At 33.1% G+C, this 19,173-nt stretch overlaps 1 protein-coding gene across 8 annotated transcripts in view; it reads left to right on the top strand.

Annotated features, from left to right (window-relative positions):
- LOC148618483 (mismatch repair endonuclease PMS2-like) overlaps nucleotides 1-17,618 on the top strand; it is a 78,925-nt gene extending 61,307 nt beyond the window's left edge. For 6 of the 8 annotated variants that reach the window (XM_088577483.1, XM_088577482.1, XM_088577480.1 and 3 more), the window contains 11 exons: nucleotides 949-1,670; nucleotides 1,901-1,988; nucleotides 4,154-4,247; nucleotides 6,104-6,140; nucleotides 7,317-7,447; nucleotides 9,128-9,228; nucleotides 11,372-11,440; nucleotides 12,554-12,591; nucleotides 12,917-13,021; nucleotides 13,816-13,851; nucleotides 17,498-17,618. In XM_088577483.1, the coding sequence (XP_088433609.1) occupies nucleotides 949-1,670; nucleotides 1,901-1,988; nucleotides 4,154-4,247; nucleotides 6,104-6,140; nucleotides 7,317-7,447; nucleotides 9,128-9,228; nucleotides 11,372-11,440; nucleotides 12,554-12,591; nucleotides 12,917-13,021; nucleotides 13,816-13,851; nucleotides 17,498-17,560 (1,484 nt within the window). In that variant the 3' untranslated portion in view covers nucleotides 17,561-17,618. Of the gene's footprint in view, nucleotides 1-948; nucleotides 1,671-1,900; nucleotides 1,989-3,104; nucleotides 3,281-4,153; nucleotides 4,248-6,103; nucleotides 6,141-7,316; nucleotides 7,448-9,127; nucleotides 9,229-11,371; nucleotides 11,441-12,553; nucleotides 12,592-12,916; nucleotides 13,022-13,815; nucleotides 13,852-17,497 lie in introns of those variants that run through there. The other 2 variants (XM_088577484.1, XM_088577486.1) reach the window with 2 other exon arrangements.
- Nucleotides 17,619-19,173: the final 1,555 nt, after the last annotated feature.

The raw sequence follows: 19,173 nt of genomic DNA, 5'->3' as shown, positions 1-19,173 counted from the left end.
CTGTTGTAACATTAAGGATTCCTTCTCACCTTAACCCTTGTCATGCTGATTTGTTCTGAAAAAATGTCAAGATTTCAATATTTTGCAAACTTATGCAGATTATATGCAAATTACTTGGTACTGATGTTGACTGTTATATAGAAGTTAAAGATAGGTAATCATGAGGTGGGAGGGTTGAATGGGCTGATGCTGAAAATGGGTCTTGTGACTCGAAAATGGTCATTTTTGTGCATTTTTTGCAAAATGTGGGGTTTGACAGGAGCAAAATAGGTACCAAAGCACATTAATCCCAGAGCTTGTACCCAGTGAAGGCCATCTAAGCCAAACATGGTTTGTTACACTCACTATTGGGAGATCAGGAGTCCCCTAAAGGGTCACTCGTGAAAAAATGAAGATTTTTTTCCAATTTTTGGCTTCAGTTTGGCCTAAAACTGGAAGTAGTTATTGCAAGGGGTTGACATAGTAATGGTGGTGAGCGACATGATTCTTATTTAGATTCCAGGTGAAATAAAGCACTATAGATCAATTATACTGTGGCAAGTTTCAAGAAATGAACCATACTCCCCAAAAAAATCTCACTTTTTTGGGTGGCAGAAACTAAAAATACTGAAGTCTTGAGAATATTCTTAACTTAAATGGTAACTTCAATCAGTCATTGAAATTGATGATGTCATTAGCAGTTAAGAATTTTCTTGGACTTAAATAATTTTTCAAGTTTTGTAGTGCTTTGGCCAAAACTCTCTGTGGTCATTCTATTCTAGACCATTTCTTTTTCGATAAAAGAGTAAAACAGGAGCATTATTAGTAAATTTGTCATATACATACATATGTGTAGGTATTTGGGATTTTTTACAATGAAGTCAGGCACAGATGTCTCCAGGTTCATTTAATTTTTTTAATGGCATTTATTTCTTTCCTGAGTAAATAATGTACTGAAATCTTTTCCAGAGAGAAAATTGGACAACTTTGTGGTTAAATCTATATCTCCATCCAAGTCTTCTCCAAGGAGAAAAATGGACAACTTCATTAATGAATCTCAGTCACCAATAAAGGCTATTAGTAGCATAAAACCTGATGTATTATGTGTAGATGATGATCCTCCTTGTTTTAACCTGACATTTGAAACCTCAGAATCTGTTATTGACAAAGAACCATGTAATACTCATGGTTTAGATATTGTTACAGAGGAGCACAGGGAAACATCACAAGCAGACTCGGGTATCAGTAGTTCACAGTCATTGTTAACAATATCCTCAGATGAAGTACAGCAGTTTCCAAAACAAGAGGTTATAAGTCATCATAGTAATGAGGAAATCATTAAGGAGCATTTGTCTGACCATATTGTGTTTGATCAAGACAGTAAATGGGATGGTAGTTCAGGAGTACACATTGAAAGAAATGTAGATAATAATAACCTTCACAAATATAGATTATGTACTGAAGCTAAATCTAATGATAGCATACAACCTTTGTCACATGAAACACCATGTGATTTGGATACTCCTACTTGTGTTCATGACAGTGAGTCACATGATACACCATGTGATTTGAATACTCCCAGCTATGTTAATATCAGTCAGTCACATGATGAGGTGGATCGCTGTAGTCCAAAGAAGAATGAATTTACAAGTTTAAAGAATGATGGCACCAATTTACAGATAACTTGTATAGTTAGTTTATCAATAAGCTATATAATTAGACTATATTTTGTTGTTAATTTCTTATATTTCCATTTTGTAGTAAGCCAATTAATATTTAAACCAGAACTATAATTTACTGGAAAGTTGTCACAAATAATTAATCTTATCAGATAAGGTGCTAGTACCTTCCCTTCAAACATTGTCTATACATAAGACATTAGACATTATCAAGTTTTATATTTCTGAACTCTGTCTTTCAGGATGAAAAAGGGGACCATGCAAAAAAAGAGAGGAAGATTCTGTTCAACCTACAGAATATCAAAGACAAGGCCAAGAGAAAAAATCAAAGTATGTTATTTGTATTTGTTGTAATTGTTCTACTCATATATTGATATGGTGCTGTGGTTGTTGTCATATATTGATATGGTGTTGTGATTGTTGTCATTATTGATATGGTGCTGTGGTTGTTGTCATTATTGATATGGTGCTGTGATTGTTGTTATTATTGATATGGTGCTGTGGTTGTTGTCATTATTGATATGGTGCTGTGGTAGTTGTCATTATTGATATGGTGCTGTGATTGTTGTCATTATTGATATGGTGCTGTGATTGTTGTCATATATTGATATGGTGCTGTGGTTGTTGTCATATATTGATATGGTGCTGTGGTTGTTGTCATTATTGATGTGGTGCTGTGTTTGTCATTATTCACCAACATTTGATTTTGTGCAGCAACTTGAATAATAGTGAAAGGATCTTGATGAAATAATTGGGAATCTTTTCATGTAATGATATTTTTTTTATTTTAGACCTTAAAGTATAAATGTTCAGTTTAAGTTTTAACTTCTATGACAACATTCATACTGTGTCATAAACCTATGCTGTGTCCAAATATTTAGTTGTATCAAGCTGAAGTATATATTTTCCATACTTGCAGCTGTCCTGTTGTGACACTAAGAAATAGTTCACTGAGCTCCATGAAAATAATACCTCATATACAATACATGTAACATGCTCTGAAGTTAGGTTACAGTCTAATGGCGTTAAACAACATAAAACTACTCAAAACATATGAATAAATAGAAAAATTAACTTGAATACTATATGCTTTGTCATTGGCTGTATAATAGAAAACAAGTACTATCTTTAAAAAAAAAGGTAGCCGACAAAGTAAAATATTGTTCTTTTTATACGCCTGTCTATATAGACAGGACATATTATGGTATACCGTTGTCCATCCATCCGTTCGTCTGTCCACACGTCGCGCGATAACTCAAATTCGCTTTTACAGATTCAAATGAAATTTTATCACAATATTAATATTAACGGAAGAAAGCTCCCTTTTGATTTCGAAGAATATTTTATTTGTCATTCCAGAGTTACGGAACTTTATTCACTTAAAAATTTATACTATTGCCAAATCTGATGTAATTTCCACAACATAAGATTGCTACTTACTTACAGTTTTGAAAAGCTGTATTATATTGGGACCAACAAACAACTTCAATTCTACAATAGATTTGATTTTTATGAATACTGACAATTATCAGAGTGGTACCCTAGAAACTTATTATTCTGACCACAAGGCAATATGGACTTCCTTACAGTAGAAGTAGAAGGAATTGTACTATTAACTGTAGATCTTACCTCATAATAATATTATTACATAATGAATTATTTGTCCAGTTTTCAATTCTGTAGTTTATTATAGTTTTATCTAGTTCAAAAACAAAGAATCCCTTTTAAATGCTATTGTAAACTTTCATCATGTCAAACAGTGGTAAGATCATTTATGCTTTTTGAATAACTGAAGAAAAAACTTTGCTCACTATATATACAGACTAATTTTTTGGTAATCAGAAATCAGGTTATTGTTTTTTAAAATTTATGCCATCAGCTATTCTTACGGACGAGTGTATCTTGCGCTCTTAGCGCAGCTGTTCATTTACTTCTAAGTTTCTACATTTCTTTCAAGAAGATAACACATGGCATACAATATTTAAGGTTCCGATAAAGCTTTTTTGCGAATGCAAATCCAAATTTTCGATACAGATTTTTCAAACGCCACTAAGTTATCAGTATTTGGTCAATCAGGAAAAAGAACTGCGATCAGGTGACTTGCTTTTCCATAGAAGAGCGTCCTTAATGTCAAAGGGTAAAAAGCGAAGCTATACCTGTGTCCAAAAAAATAAAGTATGTAGTGACATATAACAAAATACACCAAGGTATAACCTAAATCCAAAATAGTAAAAACACACTTTTATGCAAGCTTCAAAAGTCTTTTAAAATAGAGGTTGGAGGAGAGAGTTCTTGTTTAGTGTATTTGAACTGCTACATGGTATAAATTTTAATACATTGTTGAAATTTTTAGTTAAATACAATTCTGAAAAATTGGTGAAGTTTTGAGAGTTTCTGTAGAGAGTTACATTTGCATAAATGTAGTTAAATATGGAATTTCTGTCTGCAACATTGTAAATGTTGTGAATATTGTTTGGTATCTGTACATATTTTAGGGTCAGAAGGAAAGAATTTCTGTAGATCATTCAGGGCCAAGATATCACCAACAGATAACACAGCTGCTGAAGAGGAACTACAGAAAGAAATTAAGTAGGATTATTGTGCCTAAGTAGGACTATTGTGCTAAACTAAGATTTGCTTAACTCATTTTCATTTTCTTAGGTCTACATCAGTAGGACTTTAAATTGTGAGTATTTGAAAAAAAATGTAATGTTTCATAGATGTACAATACTATTGTTCTTTAAAGTTAATTCTAGTTCATACCTGAACTTATGTAAATGAATGTATGTAAAGTAAGGAATATAAAACTATGTGTATGTAAAATATCTACCTAATAGGTCAATATCTAAGACAAGACACTTTGCAAATAATGTGCTGATGACATGTATAGCCATTGTTAGGAAAAATGTTAAAACTAAATTAACATTTAACAATTTTCTATAGGCTGTTTCAAAGGTTCCTATATGGATATTCTTGTTCAATAACTGCTGAATACCTCTACACTGGTTTGTCTTATGAAATCAATGGTTTTTTTTTTCTTTCTGCCAGCAAAAATTCAGGAATTTATACATTGGTCAAACCTAATACAACCAAACAATTTATCAATTATGAGCTTAACATTTAATTCATATTTTTTATAACAAAATTCATGACCTTTGCAGGTGCCATTTCTCTAACATACAGTTGACTCTCACTTGCTCAAACATCCGAGATTACTCAAACACAATTCAAAGTACCAAAATTTTCTCCTGTATAATCAATATAGATAACTTTGGGTTTCTTGAACACTAGATTGATTGATTGATTGTTGGGGTTTAACGTCCGAGCAGCAATATTTCGGCCATATTCAGACGATGGACATGAAATGGATGATAAAATGAACATCAAATGAAAAATTGGATGGGACACAAGGATGATAGGGTCGACAAATTTCGATTGCCATAAGTCAAAAGTGGGGGATGGGTAGGGTTCAGCAATTTAGCCTCCTGTGGCGGAGCGTAAAGGTTCCTACTCCTATTGAATACCACAGCAGGGTTCTTTAACGTGCTAGGAACGTGGCAACTTTCCCAACACGGTGCACCACTGTGGTTTGCAGTTATGTTTTCCGTATTATAGCCTGACAACCCCAGCATGTAACACGCCAGGGATACCCCATTCCACCACCTGGTGGACACATCCCAGTTGCTATGTGGACAGAGTGCCTAGCCCCCGGCTAGGTTTCTGAGCACTATTTAGTCACCTTTTACAACAAGCTTAGTGCTGCTGCAGGCCTATTCTTTTGACACCCGGACCTGCATGGGCTATTGAACACTAAAACTCAATAGTCAGTCTGCATAGTAATAAATCTCCGAGAAATTCCCTCACTTACCCAAACTCGCCAACCATTTTGTCAGCCTTGGTATTAAAGCTGTTTATTACAAAGCCCTATCATTAATCAAAATGTCATTGTAGGTAATACAGGTAATATTCATGTAATCACTAATTAGGTAGTCTTAATTGAAGATATAGTACTGATTGGAATTTGAGAATGTTCTGAAATCAGCTTAAATGTTATGAAAACAAATAATTGACAACAAACTCTAACTTTGAAAGTTTTTAAAAGTAAAGGCAGTATTTTTAATATCTACAAATTAACATAACCTTCTGAAAGCAGTTGAAAAATGTCCAAAGAGTAATAAAACTTCGTAGGGAGTAAGCAGTGTCTAACAGTAAGGTTGAACTCAGACCAGCAACAAGAAAAATCCGGAAATGTTTGAACTCCTGATAACTCAAAACACAGATGAAATGAAGTAATCAATTATAACAACCTGTAAGTTACTGATAAGTTGTTCTGTAATAATACCTGTAAGTTACTGATAAGTTGTTCTGTAAGAATACATGTAAGTTACTGATAAGTTGTTCTGTAAGAATACCTGTATAATTCAGATCAATGATGTTAATTACAGGAAGGATATGTTTAAAGAAATGGAGATTTTAGGACAGGTAAGACTATAATGATATATTTCAAGTTAAAAGATACAGATTTATGTAGGAGTGATAGCTATCATGTGTATATGATTTTTGTTCTGTTTTGTATTTTTCATTGCATAATTCAGGGGAGATTTTTTTTCGTTTTGTACCAGAATTCCGCTATTTCAAATCCGGATTTTACCATAATGATTCTTTTTTTTACTGTATATTTACTTCAGATTTTGCCAATTTTCGCTTTGTTTGTAGACCTCGTAAAATCATCCCTTATAATTTTTAGCCCAGGCCAGGTGAGCTATTTTCATCACTTGGCATCCTTTGTCATTGTCCGTCTTTTTGAAATATAACTTCTTCTCTGACACTACATAACCAATTGGAGCCAAACTTGGCATGAATATTCCTACATAGAACTGATGTGGGGATTTTTGATTCGTGGAAAAACGTAGCCGCCATTACCAAAAATAGAACATATGGGTCAGGCAGTAGTTTTTCACATATATATCCAAAAACAAAGGATTGTTGAAATGATCCCCATTATAAGACCTACAAAATTCTACATTAAGTCAAAGTTGTAATTGACTCCTTGATAGAGTTACTGTGCTTGAAAGGTGAAAAATTGTGTTTATTTTTTACAGTTTTCACTCAATGTCTTAATAGACAAAAAGAAATTTTTACTTGCTAAAATGAGCTTTATGATAAAGCTCACAAAAGTATGCAGAAATCAAAGATGTTGGTAAAATCTTTGTTAGAGTTATTGCCCTTGAAAGACGAAAAATGATATTTTTAGCAATTTTCAACCAAAATCTTGAAAACAATAATAGATAAAGAGAATCTTTTAATTGATAAAGTGATCCTCATGATTCCTGCCAAATTCTTCTTTGAGACAAAATTGTCAGACAACTGCTTGTTAGAGTTATTGCCTTTGAAAGGCAAAACATTTAGCAGGTGAGCAATTCAGGCTACTGGGAGCCTCTTTTTTGTTATGAAATTAACATGAAATGTAGAGCATATTTCTGAGCTACTTGTTATATTATGAAATGAAAATTTTCATAATGTAGAGTTTAGAAACTTATATTTTTGTTTTCTACATGTGTGTGTGTGTGTGTGTGTTATTTTATAGTACTATACATGTATTTAGAATATTGTCAGTTTAAAAAGTTTTATTTTTATAATTTTTATTTTGACTTTTAGTTTAATCTTGGTTTCATCATTACCAAATTGAAAGATGACCTTTTTATAGTGGATCAGCATGCTACTGATGAGAAATACAACTTTGAGATGTTACAAAAACACACTGTCATACAGAATCAAAAACTTATACAGTGAGTAAATGTACCATATTTTTTGGATTCTAAGTTGATAATTACAACTGATTTCATTAGAATTGATTGTTTACATTCATGGGGTAAACTGCAATCACACAGGAAAACAAAAGCCATCAATGCAAATCAAATTGGCAATCAATTGAACTAAAAAAAATAATTGATCAGTGCCGCTACCCATTTATGAATGAATACCACAATGTTATATTAAGTCAACCCTAAGTGCTATTCTTCAAAACCATTAAAATATATAAACAAACTCTTGAAGAAACATTTACGCCAGCACTCCACAGTTTAGTTTAGTTTCACACTTTTGGCTAGGGATGACATTAATGGAAACTGGTGGTTGCTATAGTGATTAAAAATGAAGAATCTATTGTTGATAAAACATTTTCTGAAAAAGGGTGACTTTTAAAAGTATTTTGCAATGTTTTATAAATTTTCAATGTTGAAGGGGCTTTTTTCAATGACAATTTGACTTCATTGTGAAAGTGAAAGTAAGTCAATTTTTTACCATGCTAAATTTAATAAGTGGATTACAAAGTGAAATAGCTCAAAATCTAACCGGCGATGCCCATATGATGAAGGGGTTTTTGAAGGAAAAAGTTTGGACAGTTTTGGATATTTACAATCTTAGGGTTTCAATATTATAACAATTGATACAGATTTAAATAAAACTAATAAAACTCATTTACAAGATACGCTTTATTAAAAATACTAACAAACTTAATTATATCATTTAAAGTTACTTCCCTTGATTAATATGATTTGGAAAACTTCAGCTGAGTCCAACAGTATGTAGACATCGATGACCTAAGATGCATGTCTGACCCTTGACTAAACTGGCAAATTCAACCTATCTATATTTTTTTCGTCAATTTTAGTCAAAATTTGGCGATTCGACTTATACGTAGAAAAATATGGTAGTAGGAAACTCACCTAATAGATGCCAAACAGAGTAAAAACTGTTGTTTACAGTAGAAAAAGTTCAGAGCGTGAAAACGCCTTTATAGAAATTCAAAACCTCAAACAGTTACTCAAATACACATACAGTGAGTAAAATAACAATCCACCAGCTGACAAACTAGGTGGTTAGTGACACATTATTATACAGATAAAAACTCCTTTAAAAAAAAATTATGCCATTGAAAGAAACAAATTCTAAGTGAACCAGAGAGTGAAACAAATATTAATTTCTTGAACTACTTTGTTGTTCTTAGGATGGCATGCTCCCCTCAAGTGGGAGAGGTCCGGCATTCCGTCCACAATCAAGTCACACCATGGTCTCAGGGTAGCATGCTTCCCTCAAGTGGGAGAAGGTCTGGCTTCAGTCCACAATCAAGTCAGACCATGGTCTCAGGGTGGCATGCTTTCCTCAGGTGGGGGAAGGTCTGGCTTCAGTCCACAATAAAGTCACACCATGGTCTAAGGGTGGCATGCTCCCCTCAAGTGGGGGAGGTCTGGCGTTCAGTGTACAATCAAGTCACACCAAAGGCTTTTCAGCTTCCCTGTCAAGCTTGCAGTATTTAAGATAATAGAGTGATGACTGATTTGAGTCAGAATAATGTGTCCAAGTGGGATTGTATTCCTACCTTTGGGCTGTTCATCAATGTTAAACTCATTATCAATCAACCAATCAATTAATTTTTGGATATTGGTAAATGCAATGTTTTTTTTCAGTCCACAAGCTTTAGAGTTGACCTCAAGTAATGAGATAATTCTGATGGAAAATATAGAGGTGTTCCGGAAGAATGGTTTTGACTTTATTATAGACGAAGAAGGTATGTTTTGTCTTAATTTCTAAAAATATTTTAATTTATGTTGTTAAGTTTTCTTTGTCACACTTTTAATATGGCCACAAAAATAATAATAGGAAATGTCTGGAGCTGGTTTATATGTGAATGTAAATTCTTTTTAGTAAGTAATGTGGATTACTTATGGTCAAACAGGGATAAATAATTATGATGTACCTATTTTAGCTCTCTACAAACTCAGGTGGATGTGAGCTTATATTCTCACTTGACATCCTTTGTTGTCAGTTGTTTGTTGTTATTAGTTTCATTAGACATCATTTCCTTAGATACTACTGATATTCAGATATTAATAAAAATGTTAGGAATGCCAGATGGAATGTCTCTTGTAACTTTTGGTTTCACATAATTGAACGAGAAAGCCTTCAGAGGCTATTAAAGATTTTGATTGGCCAATTTTTAAAGATCAAATCCTTTTGAACTTCATAGGATTGTTGACCTCAAGGCTTTTACAAATAATACACATCTTATGTGCCTCAAGTGGCTAAGTGGATGGATGGGGACACCCAAAGTTTCCATTAAAGCCCTTTAGTTAAACATATATTGGCTTACATTCCTCTCTGCTTATACTCAGGGTGTCGAACATGCTGCGCTACTTTTTATTAACATTGAAGTCAACTGGGACGGAACAGAGGTGAAATTAAGTCTGTTCATGTTTATTTATGGATTGTTTTTACTTGTTCAAATATCATATCAGTCATGTATTTTTTCCTAACTTAACTATAAAAATAAGTATTTAGTGTCAGTTTTGCATTTGTAAACTAAGTCATTCAGCTACAAAATTATGTGTCATTTTAATGCATACATATAACTTTTCTTGTACTATTATATAAATATCAATTTTTGCATTTAAATGTGTAGGTGGTTGGTATTGGATACGGGTCCTACCATTAACAACGAAAATTATTGCCAAAAATTTGAATAATACTCAATCATTTATATACAACACACCAGGCTACTAAATTATACTATGCACATGGTTACATGGCAATTTAACTGTTTTCATGAATCTTCATTTCAGCTTAAGAATAAAATTTGTAAGCTATTTATGGATACATGTAGTATAAAATATTGACATTTATCTGTTCATTAAAAATTTTGATGGTGAAATCTTGGTTGTCCAGTGCTCATTTGTATATAAAAAACTTGTGTGCACTGCATGTTAGAAATTAAGGTTACCTGGAGCCTCATGTTTACAATTACACATTAAAAATATGCCATCATTGAAATCTAATGATTTGTGGTTTTTGTGCAACAACTTAAATATTATTGAACTCATCTGTTTGAAAATGTTCAGTAAGGTTCAATATCACAATAACGTTCAGTATCAGGTACAATGTCACAATAAGGTTCAATATCACAGAAGTGTTCAATGTCACAATAAGGTTCAATGTCACAGTAGAGTTCAATGTCACAATAAGGTTCAATATCAGGTTCAATGTCACAATAAGGTTCAATATAAGGCAGGTTCAATGTCACAACAATGTCTTAATAAGGTTCAGTATCACAATTAGGTTCAATATCGGGTTCAATATCACAATGTCACAAGGTTCAATCTCTGGTTCAATGTCATAATAAGGTTCAGTATAAGGCAGGTCCAATGTCACAATAAGGTTCAGTATCAGGCTCAATGTCTTAATAAAGTTCAGTATCACAATTAGTTTAATATCAGGTTCAATATCGCAATGTCACAAGGTTCAATCTCTGGTTCAATGTCATAATAAGGTTCAGTATAAGGCAGGTTCAATATCACAGTAAGAAGTGGGGGGCAATAGGTAGCTTGCCTCCCCCATAAGCCTGGTGATCATGCCAGAAGTTCACGATTGCCAAATGGTTGTAAATCAAGCCATAGATTAATACCTTCTCCGAGTTAAAGTTAACTGATGCCTGTATATGCATGTGTATTCACAGATGTTATATAATTATAAAAGATAACTTTACCTTTATGAAAGAAAAAATCTTGGTAATAGCTGAACTTTGTACATATTTTGATCATAATGTTTATGGTGGTTTAAGCCAGCAATCTAATTTTAAACATGCTATTTTTGGGGGGATTTATTTAATGAAGATACAACCATACATATATATATATTATTTGACTTCTGTTTTTTAGCAGACCCAACACGGCGTGTGAAGCTAATTTCTTCACCTGTAAGTAAAAACTGGACCTTTGGGAAGGATGGTAAGTATGAATGTTTTTTAAACACTTTTCTGTCCACAGTAATTTAGTTCAATACTCTGAAGCATTTTTGACACCATAACAAAAGTAAAAAGGTGATCTTTTGACCATTGCACTTATCATAGATTGAAGGCTGCATGGATTGTAGTTACATGATGGAATTCATGTTTGATAATATAGGGGTATTGCTCAACTATGGGTGAATATTATCTGGAGTAATGTTATACATGTAAGCTAGTGATTACACATTGACACCCATATAAGTATAGCTTCTTACCTATTCAATATCTGTTATTTTATTTTTAAGATATTGAAAACATATGAAGCTATATTTATTAAGGTTTAAATTTTACTACTTCAGGTAATTTTAGTACAGTATTTTCCGGACTATAAGTCAATATTTTTTTCAGCAAAGTGTCAGCCTCGAGTTATCGACCACTTTGACTTATCTAAGAATTTTTCTAGAAAAAAATGTTCTTCCACAATGCATTTCATTAGATTTGTTTAGTTCACTTTTGATTGCTTTAATTCAATTTTTTTGGTAAACTGCTATTAACGAAAACTGTCAAACAGTCAAACTGGCGATTGAAATCGATCATTGAAACATTATTGATTATTGGTGCTATCCTTTATGAATGAATACGAGGATTTGAAATCTTTAAAAATATATAAACAAACTCAAGAAGATAGTTAACAAAAGTCTTTTTTAACTGGAACACATTAACATGTGTTTTAGAGTTATCAGTCCTTTAATATGCAAATTTATACCCATTTACGGTATGTCGTAACACATTTGCACGTGGCTCAGATTATAGTTAGTTAAGGTGTTGTCTTAATGGCTAATTGCAACAAAATTTGCAAAAAACAATTATTTTTTATTGTATTTTGTAATACGACTTGTAGTCCAGAAAATATGGTACTCAGGAAATTTGATGCAAACCAAAAAGAGGTTTGTACATATATTTAAAATTGGAAATACATATCATATCACATGACAATGGGATAAACAAAAATTATCTGGATTGCAAATTTTTGTTAAAATAATACTAACAATATGTATTATTACCAATAAACTCTCTGTTGAAGTCATCACACATAGTATATACTTGTTTGTAGATATTGAAGAATTGATCTTTATGCTGACAGATTCTCCTGTAAGTATAAGTTGTTTACTGTAATGTCAGCTTATTGCTATTTTACAACTGGTTATTCATACAATTAATTAATGATTATAATTCTTTGTATCAGAGTCTATACTTATATCATACTTATCTTTCTTATTTATTCTGCTTGCATAACACTAGAAAAAAGGTCAAAATTGACCTTTAACCTTTTACTGAATATATGATTCCTCTGGTTAAAGCTAGAAATAAATCTAACTATGCTACTGGTCCCTTCTAAGGTAATCGCATCAAATAGGAAGTAAAATAACAACTTTGAATGATTCATTTTAAACTGAATGCGAATACATTATTACAGGGAGTGATGTGTCGCCCCTCTAGAATAAGAGCCATGTTTGCATCCCGATCCTGTCGCAAATCAATCATGATTGGCACAGCTCTTAATAAAGCTGAAATGAGAAAGGTGAATATTGTTTACTGTTAATTATTCAAACCTTGAAAGATAGTATTCTGATGATTCCAAATATACATGTAAATGAGTAAAGACACATTTTGTTACATTTAGAATTATCCTTATTAGTTCAACTGACCACAGTTTGTAGTGAACTATGTCCTTGCTATTATTATCGATTTGTCTTTAGTTGTATTTTTGGGTTTTGACTTTCCTCTGCACAAGCAGTGGTTGATATATATCTACATATAGCAATCTAGTTTTTCTTTAAGTGCTGATAAGAGGTAACTATTGGTATTAAATCTAAAGGGATGCTGGTCAGTCAACATACAGATACCAATGGGAAAAATAAATTAAGAATAAATTACAGGGTCCCACCATATATCTAAGGTATTTGCTCCTTGCAAGGAAACACCTGTGTTTATATGCAGGCTACTGATAAATGGGATATGTCTGGTCTTCATGGTAGACATGGACACACCATATCAAGCCCATGACAGCCACCATTTTCTTGTTGTTACAACTCTAATCTTTAGACAACATTGTTCTATAAGCTTATCTGAAAGGGGTTAAGCATTGCTAAAAAACAGCTTACAGCTTTGGTTAGTTCTTCTGTGAAATAATACATCATATGAATCCAAAATTAATGATGTAAAATAAAAAGTCCTTACAAGCCTTCTTTAAAACAATTGAATTACAAGCAGATATCCTCAAGTGTGGATCCTTGGGGAACATTCATGTATGAGATCTTTCCAGTATTGTCTTGATCTCTGTCAACATTTAAATGATATTACATAATGTTTCAGTTAGTGGTACACATGGGAGAGATAGAACAGCCTTGGGTAAGTTTGACTTGGTTCTTAGGTTTTTTGTCAGTAGTACACATGGGAGAGATAGAACAGCCTTGGGTAAGTTTGACTTGGTTGTAAGGTTCTGGGTAAGTGGTACACTTTGGAGAGATTAAAGTCTTGGGTAAGTTTGACTTGGTTCTTAGGTTTTTTGTCAGTGGTACACATGGGAGAGATAGAACAGCCTTGGGTAAGTTTGACTTGGTTCTAAGGTTCTGGGTAAGTTTGACTTGGTTCTTAGGTTTTTTGTCAGTAGTACACATGGGAGAGATTGAACAGCCTTGGGTAAGTTTGACTTGGTTCTAAGGTTCTGGGTAAGTTTGACTTGGTTCTGAGTTCTGGGTAAGTTTGAAAAAAAAATTTAATGTAATGGGAAGATAATCCTACTTATTTTTAAGGCTATTCTTTTTATACCTTTATCATTAGAGTGGGGTTATGCTGCAATAACCTTGTCCAGGCATCAGTTCATCCATCCATCACAGATATCTCAGCTGCTGTTAGAGGAACTATTTGGTATCTTGGTTATCTACTTCCTGTTTACAATACAACTTAATTTGACAGAAATGGTTTAGTTAGGGTGTAGGGTGTGTAAGTCTCATTCTAGTTTCATTTTCCTTACCTGAATTTCTGACGTAGTATGTATTGAAATCTGAAGACCAGTGTGGGTTTTATTGTTTACTTCCAGGATCTTGGAACGCTATATTACAATGCAAAATCTTCTATTTTACGCTTTTTCTTAACACTTTCATCAACTCGAAATAAATTGCCATCATTTGGTGTCCGTCATTTACAATTTTTCAGAACTCTTCTCTGACACTACTTGACCAACTGTAACCAAACTTGGTATGAATGTTCATTTTCACATATATCTCCAAAACTGTTAGGTTTAGCCAAATTATCACTTAGGGGTAAAGGTGTCCAGCATGATGAGATCTATCTGTGGTCAAAGTTTCATTTTAATCTGATAAGCCATGTTGGAGTTATTGCCCTTTTCAACATTTTTTTTTATAAATATTTTTAATATTATTTCTTTAAGTCAAAGTTCTCATGTACTGAATCAATTTATATTGATTGTTGGAAATTTTACGCCTCAAATAATCATCTAATTGCATTCTGATTACGAAGGACATTACAAAAAGAACACGCCAATTGCATAATGCATTGAAGCAGTGTGCCACTTTACGTAATATTCAGGTTCGATGACGGTAAATACATGGAACACCTAGATAAATGAACACAAAACTCTCCAACATACTGGGTAATTGAACAACAAACTACTAGTTGGCCTTTTCCAGTTTCTAAATATTTTCAAGTCGAAAATTTTAATTTATCATCCTCCAGGTCAAAACTGTCAAACATCAAACATCCAAATTTAAGCCCCCACAATCATTGAAATAAATCATGTCCTTAGATACATGTCCCTCTCCTCAGTTGATGAGCTTTATAGCTCTAGTGCTACAAGTTATCGTATAGACATCTATGTGTCATTTTAAGTGCTTAGTTTCATAGGTATCTAGTTCCAGACACACATACATTAACATAAACACCGAAGTCTAAGAATACAATTTCAACAATTATGTATGTTTAAGACAACTCTAGCCATGCACTGAAGCACCAGCAGCTCTATACTCTTGCTCCATTACACAAGGTCAAAATAGCCCAATAGAAGGATTATTAAAAGAAGCAATATCACCAGACCACAGACTGACACCATTCCCGATAAATTTATCATCAAAATTCCTATGCCATCGTTCAAGCAAAATTAATTTTTTTATTTGTCATCTCCGGGTTTCTGATGTCACAAGGCAGAAACCGTAATAAAAATACACGATACTGTGCGTGATGGTTTCGGTAATTATGCTACTCTTTTGTAAAACACTTGGCAAAAAAATGAGTGGCAAATGATAGCATGGAACCCCTTTCATTATATAAGTTTCTTGATCGGAACCACTGCCCTCTTTTTGTAAGTATATTTGAATCCCAGGGCCTGGGTGAAATGTCAGAATGTAGCTCCAGCATTTCAACTCTTTATAGTCTTACAGGGTGTTCATTTCTATCTATAGTATGCGTCTAAAAATAAATAGAAAAACTTGAATATATTGACAGTGAATGACTGAATGCATAGGACTAAACAGGTACTGATAAGAGATTGGAGGTCAACTATTTTTAGTTGGATTGTTGTTAATACATATGTACAATCCTAATTAATCAGCATAGTTAAGTTCGCAGAAAGGGTTGTTCATTGAATTTTTTATTGACGTAAATAACATGGAATTAAATTTCATATATTAGACATACCTATAAAATGGACCTATTTATCTGCATTTGAACATAACTGGGATATGCCAATGGGACTATTTTATTGTGGTAGTGTAAGATAATTGCAGATGCTATCAGGCTTTACAAATCTAAAGGCTCTGGCGACTGCTATATCAGTTCTGATCTTAGAATCTAAATTGATAAAAATCTTCTCCTCAGACACTACGTGACCGGGGTCAGGCAGAAGTTTTGCGCATTTATCTCAAAAACTGTTAAATTTAGTCAGATTCTGACATAGGGTACAAGTGTTCAGCATGATGAAATCTGTCTGGGGTCAATCTGTTACATGTCAGCCATGTTGGAGTTATTGCCCTTTTTCGATGGATTTTGCTATTTTTAATATTATTTATTTCAAAAATCTTCTTGTCTGACTCTACTTGACCAATTGGAACCAAACTTGGTATGAATGTTCCTTTGGGTATCCTGCATGGAAATGATGTGGGGATTTTTTATCTTTTGAAAACATGACCACTGTTACTAATATAGAATATGGGGGTCAGACAGTAGTTTTTCACATATATCTGTTAGGTTTAGCCAAACTCTTTCAATTGTTGAAATGATCCTTATTAGAAGGCCTTCAAAAGTTTAAAGCAATCAAAGTTTTCAGGGGACTCCTTGTAAGAGGTATTGCCCTTTGAAAGATGAAAAATGATGGGTTTTTTTTGCAGTTTTCAGCCAATATCTTGAGAACTATAATAGATAGAAAGAAACTTTCAATTGCTGAAATGATCCTTATGATAAGTCCTACATGTGTCTTCATGTGTCAAAATCTTTGGACAACTTGTTAACTTTATTGCCCTTGAAAGACAAAATTTATCCAGGTGAGCGATTCAGGCTCCTGGGAGCCTCTTGTTTTGTATCTTGACAAATATGATAGATAGGATGAAACTTTTTAATTGCTGAAATGATCCTTATGATAAGGCCTAAGGGGATCAAACTTGTCGTACAACTCTTTGTTAGAGTTATTGCCCTTGAAAGGCAAAACGTAAACAGGTGAGTGATTCAGGCTCCTTTTTACACGAAAAAGTTTTGCTTTTATATACTGAACGCAACACTCTGAAAATGACAAATCTCTAAACATTTGAATGATAAACTAGGACCCATTGTCACGAAACCATGGAGTCACATGACGAGACTTACTAACCCTATTGCATGCACAATATAGCAGGCAATATTTTGTTAGACTGGCTGGGTTTCCTTTTTGTAAACTGGCTCACAATATTTGTAGTTATTTTCAGATGTGAATGAAATGGCAATTTATATGTTTTGCATAATTCTTGTATTTAGTTCACTGATCAATATACATTCATTTAATTTCCAGAATTGTCCACATGGGAGACCTACGATGAGACATTTGATTAATGTTAACATGGTGCCAAGATGACATCCTCATAAATATTATAGTTGATCTAATCAATAAAGTTTTACTTCATCTTTTATAAGTATTTTATGTCTTTTTTTCTTCCTGCATGAATGTCAAGATAAAATTTTGACTTTCATTTGGTTACTTTATTGTTGATACTTTTAGGCTGTAAAAGGGATACAATGCATATTTGACAGGTATTATTTGAAGCAGCTTTTTTGATGTACTGGAATTTATTACTCGCATAAACGTTTCTTGGCTGCAGTAATCTGGAACAATGATAAGATTAACAAACAATTTTAGTATTTAATTCATTGTTTTGTATCCTGCAATAACTCTGTATGTGAATGCTCCGTATCTAAAGGCTGATATTCAGAATCGATTTTGGTTATAAATGTCATTGAGAGTGAACGTTTTAGAGGTCATCTGTCAGTAACATTTCTGTATTAAATAACAGTAAAACATGGCCACTGTCTAGATTTATAGTTGGTATTCCTGCATCATGTCCGTCTGCCTATGAACAATGTAATTTGTAAACCAAAATTCTTTCTTCATTGTTTTTGATGGAATTTTATATGATGGCTTGAAATAATATTTAAGTGCTCACAACAAGATAATTTTGCTCATGAAGGGAGATAATCCAACTAGTGTTTTTTGCGACTGGTATGACCCTAATTACTCCTGTAGTCACTTATAAAGTGTTGATACTTGGTTTTTACCCAATAACATGACTATTAGTAGCTATAAAAAGGTTCCAAACCACAATGGTAAGGTTGATATTTCCTTCACAAATGGTGGCCATGTTTTTCAAGGATGAAATATGAAGCATAAACTTAGTGCAGAATATCCAAAGGAAAAATCAATAAAGATTCATTTAATTCTGCCCAGTAGTTTTTAAAAGACTAGAAATAATAAGAGAAAGTATATGATAATTTGAAAATATTTTTTAGAAGGTGCATTTTAAGCTAAAGACATAAAGATGTGTATCGTAGGTGAAAACAACCCCAAAGCAATGTAATAAATCCTACAGTACAGTAATCAATATCAAATTTGTGTCTAGTTTGGTTTTGGTCATTCTTACGTCCTTAAGTGGAATGAAGTGCTCCTATGGAATGACAATCTGAAGAAGTAATCTATTATATCACTAAACAGATGTAAACATGACATCGCCACCAACTCGGCCATTATACAATGATTGATGAGTTGGTATAATGTGAACCTATGATGCTGGGTATATATACATAAATGTTACCATAAAAAATTGTTTTTACGTAAACATTGGTATTAATAGGAGGAGAGGCCTATTGTGTTGCTGATTGAACAAAGAAAAAATATGAGGGACTAACGAATACATTTACGATATTTATAAGGGAAATATTTTAATGCTTTTGCGTCGAAACCCTCATCTTGTAACTGTTATCTGGTTTAATTCCTTCATCTTTGATCAAGGAGTGAAGTATAAAGTCCTGATTTGATGCAAGATACTCATAATCACCATGTAACAAAATTATAGCGTCATTAGATACAAGCAACTTGTAAACTCCTTTTTAGCTCACCTGGCGGAAGGCCATGTGAGCTTTTGCTATTACTTGGCGTCCGTCGTCGTCATTAACAATTTTTAAAACTTCTCTGAA

Source organism: Perna viridis, chromosome 4 (genome assembly GCF_037379345.1).
Source record: "Perna viridis isolate PV_CMFRI_1.1 ecotype Kerala chromosome 4, ASM3737934v1, whole genome shotgun sequence".
Lineage (NCBI taxonomy): Eukaryota > Metazoa > Mollusca > Bivalvia > Mytilida > Mytilidae > Perna > Perna viridis.
The sequence above is the reverse complement of the archived record's forward strand: the minus strand, read 5'-3'. Positions and strand labels throughout refer to the sequence as shown.